A 12,941-nucleotide genomic window follows, 5' to 3' on the forward strand; every position below is an offset into this window, starting at 1 on the left:
CACAGGCCATCAAAACCACAGTTACCCCAGAGGCACCAGGCATTGGTCCTCATGGCATATAACATGCGTGCCTGACGCTGCTAACGTTCATTGGATGCTGCTTGTGGGAATTCTTCTGAGCAGATTTACCTGCTGCAATGACCTATTTTCCAAACTCTAGATTCTAACAGAATCATGTGGATGGGAAGCTGTAAGGAATCCACATTTCTTAGCTCTAAAGATTTATTTCAGTAAGCTTGGAATCCAGGAATATGTGTTCGAAAAAATCTCCAAGCAGTTTGGATGTGAGGCTTGTTTGGGGCTCCCTCACGTAAAAAGTAAAACAGTATCTACATCAGGGAGGCAAAGGTACTGTACAGGGCTACAGACGAGATTTTAGACTTCCAACAACTCAACTCTGCCACAGGTGATACCCAAAGAATGGGTGTGGCTGTGTTCCAATAAAACTTTATTGACAAAACTTGGCAGGATTTGGTGTGGCGAGGCAACCTGTTGGCAGTGTTGGAGTTCTTGGCCCCATAGACTTTTTCAGGCCTCTATTACCAGCAAACAAAATCCCGGAGGGGTCGGAAAGGCTGGAGAAGGGCCTTGTTTGCCCTGTAGCGCCTGTACCAGTTTCAGGGGCTCAGGGGAAAACAAATCTTTGAACTATTTCTTACTATTTTATGTCATTACATTAAAGATGCTGTCAATTGTAAGACATGCCATTACTGTATAAGCCATTAAAGAGAGAAAAAAAAATGCTGCCAATTAAACCAAAGCACGCTATTGTAATAAGCACCTTGATTTCTCTTGACTCTGGGAGTGTGCTGCAGATCCCCCCAGCTGAAGGGCAAAATATGAGATGACTGGAAATGTAAACCTCCCAGAGATGTTGACGCAATGGAGGGAAAAACCCTCTTAAAAAAAAAAAAAGTAGATAACTTTGTAGGTTTAGGCACAAACTCATGCACCTTGACTGGATCATGAAATGGCTGCAGACAACATCACTAAAAGATGAAAAAACCTGGACAAATCTAGAAATGTTTTTGAAAAGTTTCTTCCACCTTTTTTTTTAATAGTTGAGGAAAAATCCCCAAAAGGCAAAGGTCAGGTGGGAAGACTTTCTTCCCAATTTTCCTTTTCTTTCCTATAGGTGCCACATCTTCATGTGGTATCTCTTTGCTAGAACCACCTGAAGTGAATGAAAAGTGAGTATCTGCAGGGTGGCACTGGGTCTGGAACTCCACTCTGAGATATGACTGGCCTGCATGAACAGAGGGCCCCCCGCGCTCCACTGGAGCAGCTCACAGCCCTCACCCTAGCTCTGCAGGGTCAGGCGAGGGGCATGGCCAGACCAGTACAAACCAGGAGGCTTTGGTGGGCTTTGTACCTTGGACAGCTCGAGGTCTCAGACCCCACATGAGTCTCTAGGGCCTTAACACAACCCGGGAATGCCAGGGTTGATGAGGACCCAGCGGGGACTGGTCACGCCTCCTTGATCTTATTTTGGACCCACAGCTTCAGACGTGAGATCCTGTCTAGGCACCAGCTCAGGGATTTCCAAGACCAGGAAAGGCATAATCTGATCCCCCACCCCCACTGTCTGGGGCAGTAGTTTTCAAAGTGGGGTCCCTGGACCAGCAGCATCAGTGCTGCCTGGGAATTGGCTATAAACACAGATTTTCAGGCCTTGCCCAGACCTGATGACTCAGAGCCTGGGGGTGGGCCAGGCCATCCGCACTACAGCGGGCACTCACTGCCTCTGACGCACCAGCTGCCAGGGTGTGAGGCTGCCTGGACTGGGGGACACAGGCTTTGTGATGGGTGAGGGCACCACTGTGTAAGGAGGGCTTTCTCTGCCCAGACTCCGCTTCTGACTTGGGACGGAAGAGGTCAGGAATCTGAGGCCCCAGAGGTTGGCCGTTTATCTTGGTTTATTTGTTAAAAACCTGTGCTCTCTACAGTCAGAATCCACCTCACAGATCCCTGATGTTCTATTCCTTCCATTCACATTCTGAGGAGTATGGGGAAGCAGGAGGGAAAGGAAGCCCAGGCCGCAGCATCTCCTGCTGGGAAGACAGTAGGAGCCACAAAGAAAGATGGACTCCAGGTGACTCGGAACTAACTCGTACAAAACAAATAATGGACGGACTCAAACTCAGACCTGTGGCTTGCTATACACCGTGTGGAGACACCAGGACAGGAGAGTGGGGGAGGTCACGGCCAGAACCTCCCATCCCTTGGATGAGCTCTGGCAGGAGGTTCTGGGGCACAGACCCCAGAAGCTGGCCTCCACCTGTTGCTGGTGGTGGCTGATGTTCCAGGGAAAGAAGAGAGCGGTAGTCTGCTAAGTGAAATGTGGCCTCATGCCACTTCTCAGGGACATCTGTGGGGCAACTGCTAAGTGCAGCTTCTTCAAAGCCAGCCCTACAGGGACTGAGTGAGGAGGGTGACCACCTCTGCCTTTCTCCCATCCAGGCTGAGTGCGGGGGAGGGGTCACCTACCCAGGTCGGCGTCCGTGCTCTTCTTCATGTCCTTCTGCAGCCTTTTGGTCTGCTCCTCCAGCCTGCAAGGCAGCGGTATGGGCCTGGAACCTGGCATCGCCCGGCTGCCTCTGCCCCTGTTCGCCCACCCATCTGAGCTGTACCCTATGTGGGACTCAGGGCTCCTGCCAGGAGGAGGAGGAGGAGCCCTGCTCTGCGAGGATGTTCCTACTGACCGAAGGGCCACTACAAGCCTGGCTCGAGGCCACACACCCAAAGGCTACGAGATAATGACTATTAGGCGGCCACCTCAGGACAGAATTTCTGGCCAGTGGTGGACTGAACTGCCCTGGCTCCCGGGGTGCCGACAGGATGGTCGGTCAGTGGATGAGGTGATGTGGGAAGTGAGACTGGGCAGGAGAGTCTTTCCTTTCCTGAGCAGAACCCCCTTCCCGCCCACCCTTCTCAGGGCTGACACTCACTGCTGGAGTTTTCCATACTCTCGTTCAAAGTCTCTCTCCACCTGAAAAGGAAGTGATAACTCAATCACTAGAAGACTGACAGCACGTTGGAAAAAATCTGCCACCTACGAAACTCCCGGCCCGCCCTCCCAGCCACCCCTTCTGCAGAAAACAACGCCATCCAGTCCACACAAGCACCGCTCATGACACAGGAGCCTTGTGTTCCCAAATTAATTGTTTGATTTAGGGTGAAGGCCTCCCCTCCCAGACGGGCCAGCCAGGCAGGTACCAGGGGATCTCAGCTCTGTCTGCCCCTGCAGGGAGTGAGGCTGGGCTGTGCTCCCGACACCCATCCCCTGCCCTCCCCATGGGTGGAGGGGGGCAGGTAAGGGGCTCAGAGTGTGACAGAAACTCCTCACCCAGGCTTGGAAGAAAGCAGGTGGAAACCAGTCCCCTCCCAACCCGGTTTCCTCACAAGTCCTGAGCCTGAGAGGTTCAGGTGGATCGTGAAAGACACAGGATCACCCTCTGTGCACTGGGATACTTAGGCCCATCACAAATATCATTATTGACTCAGTAAGGCTATCTAAACTCTGGATGAGTTACCAGGTTTCCTTGATATTTAAACTGAGTGGGTGTGTGCCTGGACCCCAATTCCCTGACTGACATGGCAGGTGAAGTGAGGAAAGTCACCCGCACTTCTAGAGCCTGATCTCCCCATTGGTCACGCGGGGCCCAGGTGGTGGTCTCAGCAGAGTGGCCAGTGGAGTCCCATGGGAGGACTGAGCCTCGCCTCTGCTTTGTACTCTCCCAAGGAGGCCTAACTGCTCCCCGCACGTTCCCAGAGCTGGCTTGTCCTCCATCAGTCACTTGGCAGGCAGGTGTGCTGAGGGCCCTCACCACACTGAGGTCCCTGGGACAGAAGGGTGTCAGCTGATCAAGGTCACACCGCTACTGAGCGGGAGGCCTAGGGTTTGAATACGGACAAGGCAGCCCGGCTCACAGGTCTGTGCCCTTAACTGTCATGCTACCAAAGTGAGGAAAGCCCCAGCTGATGAACTGAGGCCATGACCTCCGAGAGGGCCTTCCTGGCTGCCACCCAGAGACTCCTGCTAGGGAGAGCCCTAAATCCTGTCACTGGACATACAGGTTAGAGGTGAGGCACACAAATCTGTAGTTATCATCAAAGACTCATATGCTGTTCCCCAACACGGGCCTCACGCTCCACGTCTGGACGGAGGTAAATTCAACACAGTCACAGACTAGCAGAACATTATCCGGGCCAAGGATTTCATGGGATAAGTGAGGAGCATGCTGCCAGAGGGAGTGATTTACTTCAGGACACAGGCCTACTTTGTGGGATAGCAGGGCTAGAATGCAGAATGCTAGCTTAGGTCTTTTAAAAAAAAAAAACTACATTCACAGGACTTGCCTGGTGGTCCTGTGGCTAAGACTATGAACTCCCAATGCAGAGGGCCCAGGTTCAATCCCTGGTCCAGGAACTAAGACCCCATAAGCCACTTGGCACAAACAAAAAGAAATCAAACTCCCAAAACAAACAAAAAGCCTCGTCACTGGTGCCCCAGCAGAGTCTTCACATCTTACAGGCATTTTTTGGCCAAAAAAACATAATTGAAATGAAGGTCACCATGGCCCGAGTTTGTTCTCCTGAAGATCAAGCGCAGACAGGAGGGGCCCCGGGAGGTGGCGGGGAGTGGGGGTGGGGGAAGGGGGAAAAGGAGGCGAAGTCCTGGCTTGCAGCACACTCTTGTGCAATCCCCAGGGTGCTGTGCGGGGTGTCAGGGAACCTGGTCTCCCTGGGTACCACTGCTGGTCCTTGCACGTAGAAGGGCTGAAGGTTTCCAACTGGCTCAGGAGAAACTTGGGGATCTTACGCTGGAAGCAGAGAGGTGTGTCGAGTGGGAACTCAGGGCTTTTGCTCTACACACTGACAGCCTAAGAGAAGGTCAAGGATGCTTCACCTCCTGTCTCTGGTAGCCACCTGGGGCTACTTCCACAGCTCACTGTTTCGGAGGTCTCTGGTCCCCTGGGGAAAGATCTAAGAGGCATAGCACCCGGATTCTAGACTCTCAGACGATGGCTTAGGGGATCAAGGGACACAATGAAGTCTTGTTCCAAGGTGTATCCGTGCTGAGGAAAGGAGCCAAACACAAAAGATTTGAACATCTTTGGACGCCCAATGCCTTTGCCAAAAAGGCAACTGGACCCCAGTCAACAATGCAAGTGTAAACACATGTGTGTGACCGTCAGCGGGTCAGGTCTGGCTGGCGAGGTCAGCGCTGGGAGGATCAAGCACCAAGACCGCCTCGGCATTCATGGAGGCTCAGGGTGGCCAGAGGGGCTGAGCGGCTCATGGCTCATCTCCAGGGCCTGGGCCAGACTGCCGCATGGTAGGAGCTCAGTGGTTGTTAAGTGAGTATGGAGCAGAATTTCTGCCCACTCACATGCATGGGGAAGACAGGGAGGCCCATGGGCAGGGCCAGGCTCACATCCTGGGGCTATAAGCTGAGGTGGGGAAACAGGAACCCTGGGCCAGCTGAGAAACTCCCCTTCCAGGAAGCAGCCTCTCTTAGATTTGTTACAAAGGGTCCCTTCACTTTGTGTGTGGAAACAGTTCTCAAGGGAGGGATCAACCTGCTGTGACTCCCATCTACTTTGACCTTCCAGAATGCCTGCCTGCCTCGCTGGGACTCTGGGCGTGTGTGAGACCCAGGGAAAGCCTTGCTTTAAAGGCCAAAGTCTGGGACATCCTTGGTGGTCCAGTGGCTAAGACTCTACGCTCCAGATGCGGGCGGTCCGGGTTCAATCCCTGGTCAGGGAACTAAGATCTCATATGCTGCAACTAAGACCTGGTGAGGCCAAATAAATATTAAAAAAAAGAAAAAAAAGAAGTCTTCCATCTTCCAGGCTATAGAGGGAGATACAGTTTCTTTTCTGTACCAAGACACTACAGCTCCTTGATGGGCTGGGGCAGCGGGAGGGGACTAAGCAGAAGCTGAGGAGTAGGAGGTGGGCGAGTGCCCATCCTTCCATTTCTGTCCCAGGGGTCAGCCCCTGCAGAGAACACACCCTCCCAGCCAAAGCTTTGACAACCCTGGGGTTTGTGTCAATAACCTGGGCACAGGAGAATGGGGAGGGCAAAGGCACAATGCTTTCTTTGTGTCTGATGGTTGGGTGCCTCAAGCCAAGAAAACTCCTGGAACTCCCTGAAGATAACATGAGCACTTCTTCCCATGACAAGGGTGCCGCGACTTCCAATAACCCAGGCAGCCACATCTGTTCCCTCCCCGAGAGGGCCTGGAAAAACAGAGTGCGTCACCCGAGTTCGGGGGCAGCTGCCAGAGATGCTGAGACAACTGCACGGCTTGGGCCTGTGTGGGGGCCAGGAGGGGGCTGGTGGGGTGGAGGGAGACTCCAAAGAGGCAGGGTCTAGCTCCACAGATTCAGTGCCTCTGGGGAGTTGAGGAATCAAAGGCCTCTATTCCAAGCCATGAGTTGGCTCTGATTTCCTCTTGAGAGACTGAAGGCCCAGGTGACTGGACCGTTTGGTTGCAGTGGGGAATCCAGCTGTTTGGGACAGGCTGGGTCCTTGGTGGTTTATGCAGCCACGTCAGCTATCATCTCGTTATGTAGTGCGTACTTGCTGAAAGCTCACTACCTGCCAGGTACTGTGTTAAGTGCTTCATCTGCTCCTCCTGTGAGATACATCACACATCAATGACATAGGAGCTAGTAACATCCTCACTTCACCAAAGAGAAAATGAAGGATCAGAAGGGCTTCCTTGGCAGTCCAGTGGTTAAAACTCCGAACTTTCAATGCAGGAAGGGGGTGGGGTTTGATCCCTGGTTGGGGAACTAAGACCTCATATGCAGCAGCGTGGCTTGACCAAAAACACACACATACACACACACACAAACCCCCCGAAACAAAGGCTCAGAGAGGATAAGGAACTTGCTGAGGCTCACAGGCAGCATGTGCCAGGGCCGGGACGGGAATCCAGACAGAGAAGCTTACAAATCCACTCAGTGCTACCCAGTCTGTCTGGAGGAGCTGACGCCAGGAGTGAGAGGACTGCAATTCTGTCCCAAACACGACGGACTCTAGGAAGGGAAGAGGGAGGCCTTGGGCCCATCCACGGGCACTGAGTCTGCCATCTGCCCTTCCTCTGGGGAGTCCTGGCCATTCCCCCAAACAGAAGACCCAGAGACTTTCCAACAATGAAGTCTGCCAAGGAAGCTAGAAACTTCATTCTCGTCTATACTTTTCCACGGAGGACAAAGGCTATTTTGATAAAGGCTGGGATGTTAGGAGTCATTTTTGTTTCTTTGCTTGTTTTTTGGTAGTGAGTGCTGGGAATAAAAGACCCTTCTTGAAACCACTTCCCTTTCAGATCTGCCCTGGATTAAACTCTGGAGACTCAAAGCCACACCTTCCCACTTCCTGTGGCCAGCTGCAGCACGCCCAGATTCTCCGCTCCTCAGCCTCCACAGCTGCTCAGCCTCTGCATGGGAGGTAAGCTCTGAGTCTGTCCCTGGCCTGCCTTTGCTTGAAAAACAGGAGGGGTCTTTTAATGCAGGCCCATTTCCTTCTAAGTGACCTGATGGTGGATTTCCCAAAGATGAAGCCAGTGCTCAGATGTGCTCAGAACTTCCCTTGCTGCCAAACCCAGTCCTGAGTCCTGCTTTTGCTGCTAAGTCGCTTCAGTCGTGGCTGACTCTGTGCGACCCCATGGACTGCAGCCCACCAGGCTCCTCCATCCATGGGATTCTCCAGGCAAGGGTACTGGAGTGGGGTGCCATTGCTTTCTCTGGTTCTGAGTCCTGAGCCAAGGTTATTAAGACAAGAACTGCCAGTGGCTGGGAAGACAGTGCAAAGCCTCCAGCAGGCTGACCAGTGCTAGGCTTACAGTTACGGTCTCCCACATTAGACCCTTAGGAGTCTTACTCAGATTTGTGGGTGAGGGGTTAAAGAGGCCATTCCTGACGAGAATTTCAAAACCTCAGGTCTTCACAGCCCAAGTGAGAGCACACAAAGCCATGGCAAGGGTCCTGAACGCGAGTCCTAACTCCAGCTCCGTCAGAATTAGGTTAAGACCTTGGAAAGTCACCCCAACTCTACGGCCACTGGTCTCCTTATCAGGAAAACTGGAGGCTGGACTGGACAGTCTCTAAGGCTGTGGCATGTGGGATCTCAGTTCCCTGACCAGGGACTGAACCTGTGCCCCCTGCAGTGGAAGCAGAGTCCTAATCACTGGACCACCAGAGAAGTCCCACAGTTCCAACTTTCTAAGAATCTAGATTTTCCTCCTCTTCTGTTGGGATGATAAAATGGGGATAAAAACTGTGAGCTTACAAGAGGGTTGTTGTTGATGAGTCGCTAAGTCATGTATGACTCTTTGAGACCCCATGGACTGTAGCAAGTCAGGCTTCCCTGTCCTTCTCCATCTCCCAGAGTTTACTCAAACTCATGTCCAGTCAGTCAATGATGCCATCCAACCATCTCATCCACTGTTGTCCCTTTCTTCTCCTGCCCTTAGTCTTTCCCAGCATCGGGGTCTTTTCTAATGACTTGGCTCTTCATATCAGGTGGCCAGAGTATTGGAGCTTCAGCATCACTCCTTCCAATGAATATTCAGGGTTGATTTCCTTTAGGATTGACTGGTTTGATCTCCCTGCCATCCAAGGGACTCAAGAATCTTCTCCAGCACCACAGTTCAAAAGCTTCAATTCTTCAGTGCTCAGCATTCTTCATGGTTCAAGTCTCATACCCGAACATGAGTACTGGAAAAACCATAGCTTTGACTATATGGACCTCTGTCAGCAAAATGATGTCTCTGCTTTTTCATAAGAGGGTAGGAGTCAATCATGCCCTTCCTCTGAGTGGCTCTGGGTCCTGCCTAAGAATGAATGTGGCAGCAGAGAGAAGGGGACCTGGGCATCCAAGGGAGGCTCCCTGGGATTTTACGCAGCCTGAGGAGGCCGGACATATAGGTCTGGGGCACATCCCTGCTGAATTTCATGAATGCTTTCAGTAAAGTGCAGGTTGTCACAACCAGACCCCTGTGACAGGCTGCTCAGAAGCGGGGTGTCCGTCCTCACCTTGTGACCCACGTCTGCCACCTCCATAACGAGGGGGAGGGGCCCAGGCTGACTTGAGGGAATAAAGTGTCCTGGGACAGGAGGGCCCTGCAAGCCCCTACCAATGCAAGGTCCTAGAGTGACACGACTGGGAATAAGGCGGCCCCGGTTCTGCTTCTCCAGGCCCACGACCCGCTGAGTCAAAGCTCCAGTTCTATACAAAGGCCACGTGAGTCTTGGAGTCAAAGAACTGGTTACTCACTGTTTTGGGGACAATCTGTTTCTTGGGCTGCCCAATCTTGAAAGGAATCCTGTGAGAGAGACAGAGAGAGATGAAAAGGGAAGTTAGGAGAAATGGGGAAGGATGTGGCTGAAAAGATTCAATGAGGTATGGCCACTTCTCCCCTGGAAGGGGTGCCTCACCTCAGGGCATTCATACCACATGACTGCGGGTCGAAGACCATCAGCAGCCAGGCTGGGCTCCAGGGCAACGGTCCTCCACGGACACACAGGTGGAGATGCCCCTGAGCACTACTGTCTGTTGTCTAAATACACTGCAAAGGTGAAGCCAGGAAAGCGAGGCACTGTACTAGTAACAGTCGCTACAAAACTTGCGTCTTGGGGAGCGGCTAGGGCAGAGAGGTCACATGCTCACCTGGAGAGTTCTCATCCTTGAAAACGTGCCTTTAAAAAACCACCACAAAACCCACTATCATCTCCCCCCAAATAAATAAATACATAGACGACAAACAAACAAAAACCCCACTCTCATCTGTAGTAGGTGCTTCCCTATTTTTCTACAGAGAGACACACTGTAGAGGGCTTCTTTTTTTTTTTAAGCTGATTTTAAAAATAGATCTTTATTTATATATTTGGTTGCACTGGGTCTTCATTGCAGCATGTGGGATCTAGTTCCCTGACCAGGGGTTGAACCCAGGCCTCCTGCATTGAGAGCATGGAGTCTTAGTCACTGGACCACCAGGGAAATTCTAAAACTGTGGAGAGCTTCTTGTGGGGCTGGGGAGAGACGACAAACTGCAGGGGCATTAAGGATCAGTCAGGCTGGGTTATGTCCCGCAAGAACTGACAACATCTAAATAAAGCTAGCTTGGTGAAGAATCTGAATTCAGCTCAAGGTTGGCTCGAACTTGCTGGGAAGCTCTGCCCCTCAGGTTGTCCACCTGGAAATGGAAGACAGCTTGCCCTGACGGGAGGAAGGTCGTGGTGGAAGAGTCTAACCCCACCTCCCCTCTCACGGACAGGCTGCCCTTCACCAGGACTGTGCCAGGACTTAATCTCCTACTCTGGGAAACCAGAGGGTTAAACTGGGAGTCTACAAGTCTACAAGCTTCCTTCAGGTGCTGAAAATTCTACGATCCTATAATTCTGAGACTTAAAGAAGCCACAAGGCAACCCAACAGCTACAGAAGCACAGGCTTCTCCTACCGAGGCAGGAGGCAGGGAAGCCTTCCTGGCTGGGATCAGCTCAGGGAAGAGCCCTCGGGGTGCGGGCTGGACCCCCCTCAATGCTCTCCTTCCAGGCTCAGGACCAGTGGGTCCCTTCCATTCAAACCTCCCGCTCCCACTGCATCCCTCACCCCCTCCCTACACACATCCCTCTCCTGGAGCCTGACTTCTGGCCCGCACTGACCAACACTGCCACTAAACCCAATGGTATAATTAACCACCGATAATAACCCCAGACAACGATCTGGTTGAGAGGATGGGCCAGCCTGAGTCACAGTGGTTTAAATTTAATTTCTGGAGGACATCCTGTTTATTGTTAACCCAGCCCCATAATTTGGGAGTGTTAACCCTTTGGGGGCTGGCTCATTCACGTGGCTTCTGTAAACAAATCAGCTCTGGCTGTGTCATTACCAGGGAAAGGGAAGTGATGGAACCGAAAAGGAAAGGGAAAAAAAATGAAACTGCCATTTCCCTTTCTCAGACCTGAAGAAGACAGGTTAAGAGGAGAGCCTTAGACTCCTCCCCCACCCCCCAGTTACTTTTCCCCAGATCAGGGACTCAAGCTGATTGACACAATGGTTTTGGACAGTGAGACACTGCCTTCAAGGACCATTTTGGTAACAGTGCAAATGAGGTCCTGGTGGCATTGCAAAAGGACTGATCCCACTCTGTGGCAAGCATACAGCCTATAAAAAGCTGTATAAAAGGTTTCAGGAATCTGAAACCCTGGTCTCTGCCTCTGACTAGTTTCTTAGACAAACTATAAAACAAAGGAGTTGGACTAGATGGCCCTTTCAGCTTATCTAAAACTTGAATTCTACACTGAATTCTCCCTTCCAAGAATGTGGGGAGCAGGATGAGAATTCTAAACACGACTCAGAGCAGTCGTCAAAGAGATTCTAACCCGGCGTCTAGTACTACTGCCTCCCTGGTGGCTCCGATGGCAAAGAATTCGCCTGCAATGCGGGAGACCTGGGTTCCATCTCTGGGTTGGGAAGAGCCCCTGGAGAAGGGAATGGCAGCCCACTCCAATACTCTGGCCTGGGAAGCCCCATGGACAGAGGGGCCCACATGCAGGCTACAATGCATGGGGTCGAAGGAGTCGGACATGACTGAGCAACTCACACACACACAACATTACCACCAACTAGAGACAAAGGAATTAGGAACTTCGATTCCATTATTTGTGGTGCCACAGCCTCTCTCTCTCTAAATCTTAATTTAGAATCACGGTATTTTTAGAGCTGCGAGTTACCATAGAAATTTTTCCAGTTCAACCCTCTCATTTGGTGGATGGAGAAGGAGATATGGAGGGGCGCAGTGACGAGCCCAGGGTCATGCGACGACAGGACGCAGAACAAACTGTCAGGGCCTCGATTTGTCCATATTTCTCTCGGCTACTCAGAATGTAATACTCTTTCACACAAACATGTTCCTTCACGTGTATTTGAAGAAATTATGAAAAACCATCTGACCACAATACCTCATCCTAAAATACTATGGATTTTACAAAGGGTTCATGGTTATGAGACAGGAAATGAAAAGAGGACCGTGTTATCAGGAGAAGGAGGCTGGTGCTGAAAGGGGTGCTTCTACACACAAGAGGCTACATGCACCGTGTAGACGGAGCCAGGTCTCTGTAACCTCACTGTCAGCACCTGACAATCACCTATAACTTTATCATTTAATTCTGATCAGGTTTCAGTTCACCTCTTCAAAAGCCATCTCCCTGCCTGAAGAATGCTTTTCTATTAAAAAAGTTACTTTTAATTTTAAAAGGTTTAGGTTTACAGAACTGTGAAGACAGTCCCTAGCTCCATATATTCCACACCCAGTTTCCCTTATTATTAACCTCTTACAGTTGTATGGTATATTTATTACAATTAAGAAGCCAATCCTGAGATATCAAAGTCTATGCTTGATTCAGATTCCCTTAGTTTGACCTCAGGTCCACTTGAAGTTCAGGATCCTAGCCAGGCTACTGCATTCCATTTAGTTGTTAAGTCTCCTTAGCCTCCTCTTGATCTTTTCTCAGACCTTCCCTGTTTTCTGATGACCCTGACCATTTTCAGGAGTGCTGGTCAGGTATTCTATGGACGGTCCCTTGGTTGGTTTGTCTGCTCTTCTTCTCATGACTGGATTGGGGTTACGGGTTGTAGGGGGAAGAAGTAAAAATGCCGTTCTCGCCACATCACACTGAGGGTTTGAGCTATCAATGTGACTTTCTGAAAAAAAAAAATTTACCATTGGAATTTTCTAAAACCTCTTTACTTTGTAAACAATATTTCTTCTGATCTATGTTTTGCCTTTTCTTTTGGCCTCGAGGCATGTAGGATCTTAGCTCCCCGACCAGGGATCCAACTTGCACCCCCTGCACTGGAAGGCGCGGTCTGAACCACTGGACTGCCAGGGAAGTCTCTCAGTGTGACTTCTTACAGTTGACGTGAG

The 12,941-nt window shown here is 51.1% G+C and overlaps 1 protein-coding gene across 4 annotated transcripts in view; it reads right to left on the reverse strand.

Moving 5' to 3' along the window:
- The window catches only part of BIN3 (bridging integrator 3), a 50,540-nt gene that overhangs the window by 13,691 nt on the left and 23,908 nt on the right, over nucleotides 1–12,941 (reverse strand). The window contains exons 2-4 of one of the 4 annotated variants that reach the window (XM_061426996.1): nucleotides 9,289–9,337; nucleotides 2,949–2,989; nucleotides 2,488–2,549 (exon numbers count right to left, since the gene is read on the reverse strand). In XM_061426996.1, coding sequence (XP_061282980.1) covers nucleotides 2,488–2,549; nucleotides 2,949–2,989; nucleotides 9,289–9,337 — 152 coding nt within the window. The remainder of the gene's footprint in view (nucleotides 1–2,487; nucleotides 2,550–2,948; nucleotides 2,990–9,288; nucleotides 9,338–12,941) is intronic. The other 3 variants (XM_061426999.1, XM_061426998.1, XM_061426997.1) reach the window with 3 other exon arrangements.

Source organism: Bos javanicus, chromosome 8 (assembly GCF_032452875.1).
Source record: "Bos javanicus breed banteng chromosome 8, ARS-OSU_banteng_1.0, whole genome shotgun sequence".
NCBI classification, from domain to species: domain Eukaryota; kingdom Metazoa; phylum Chordata; class Mammalia; order Artiodactyla; family Bovidae; genus Bos; species Bos javanicus.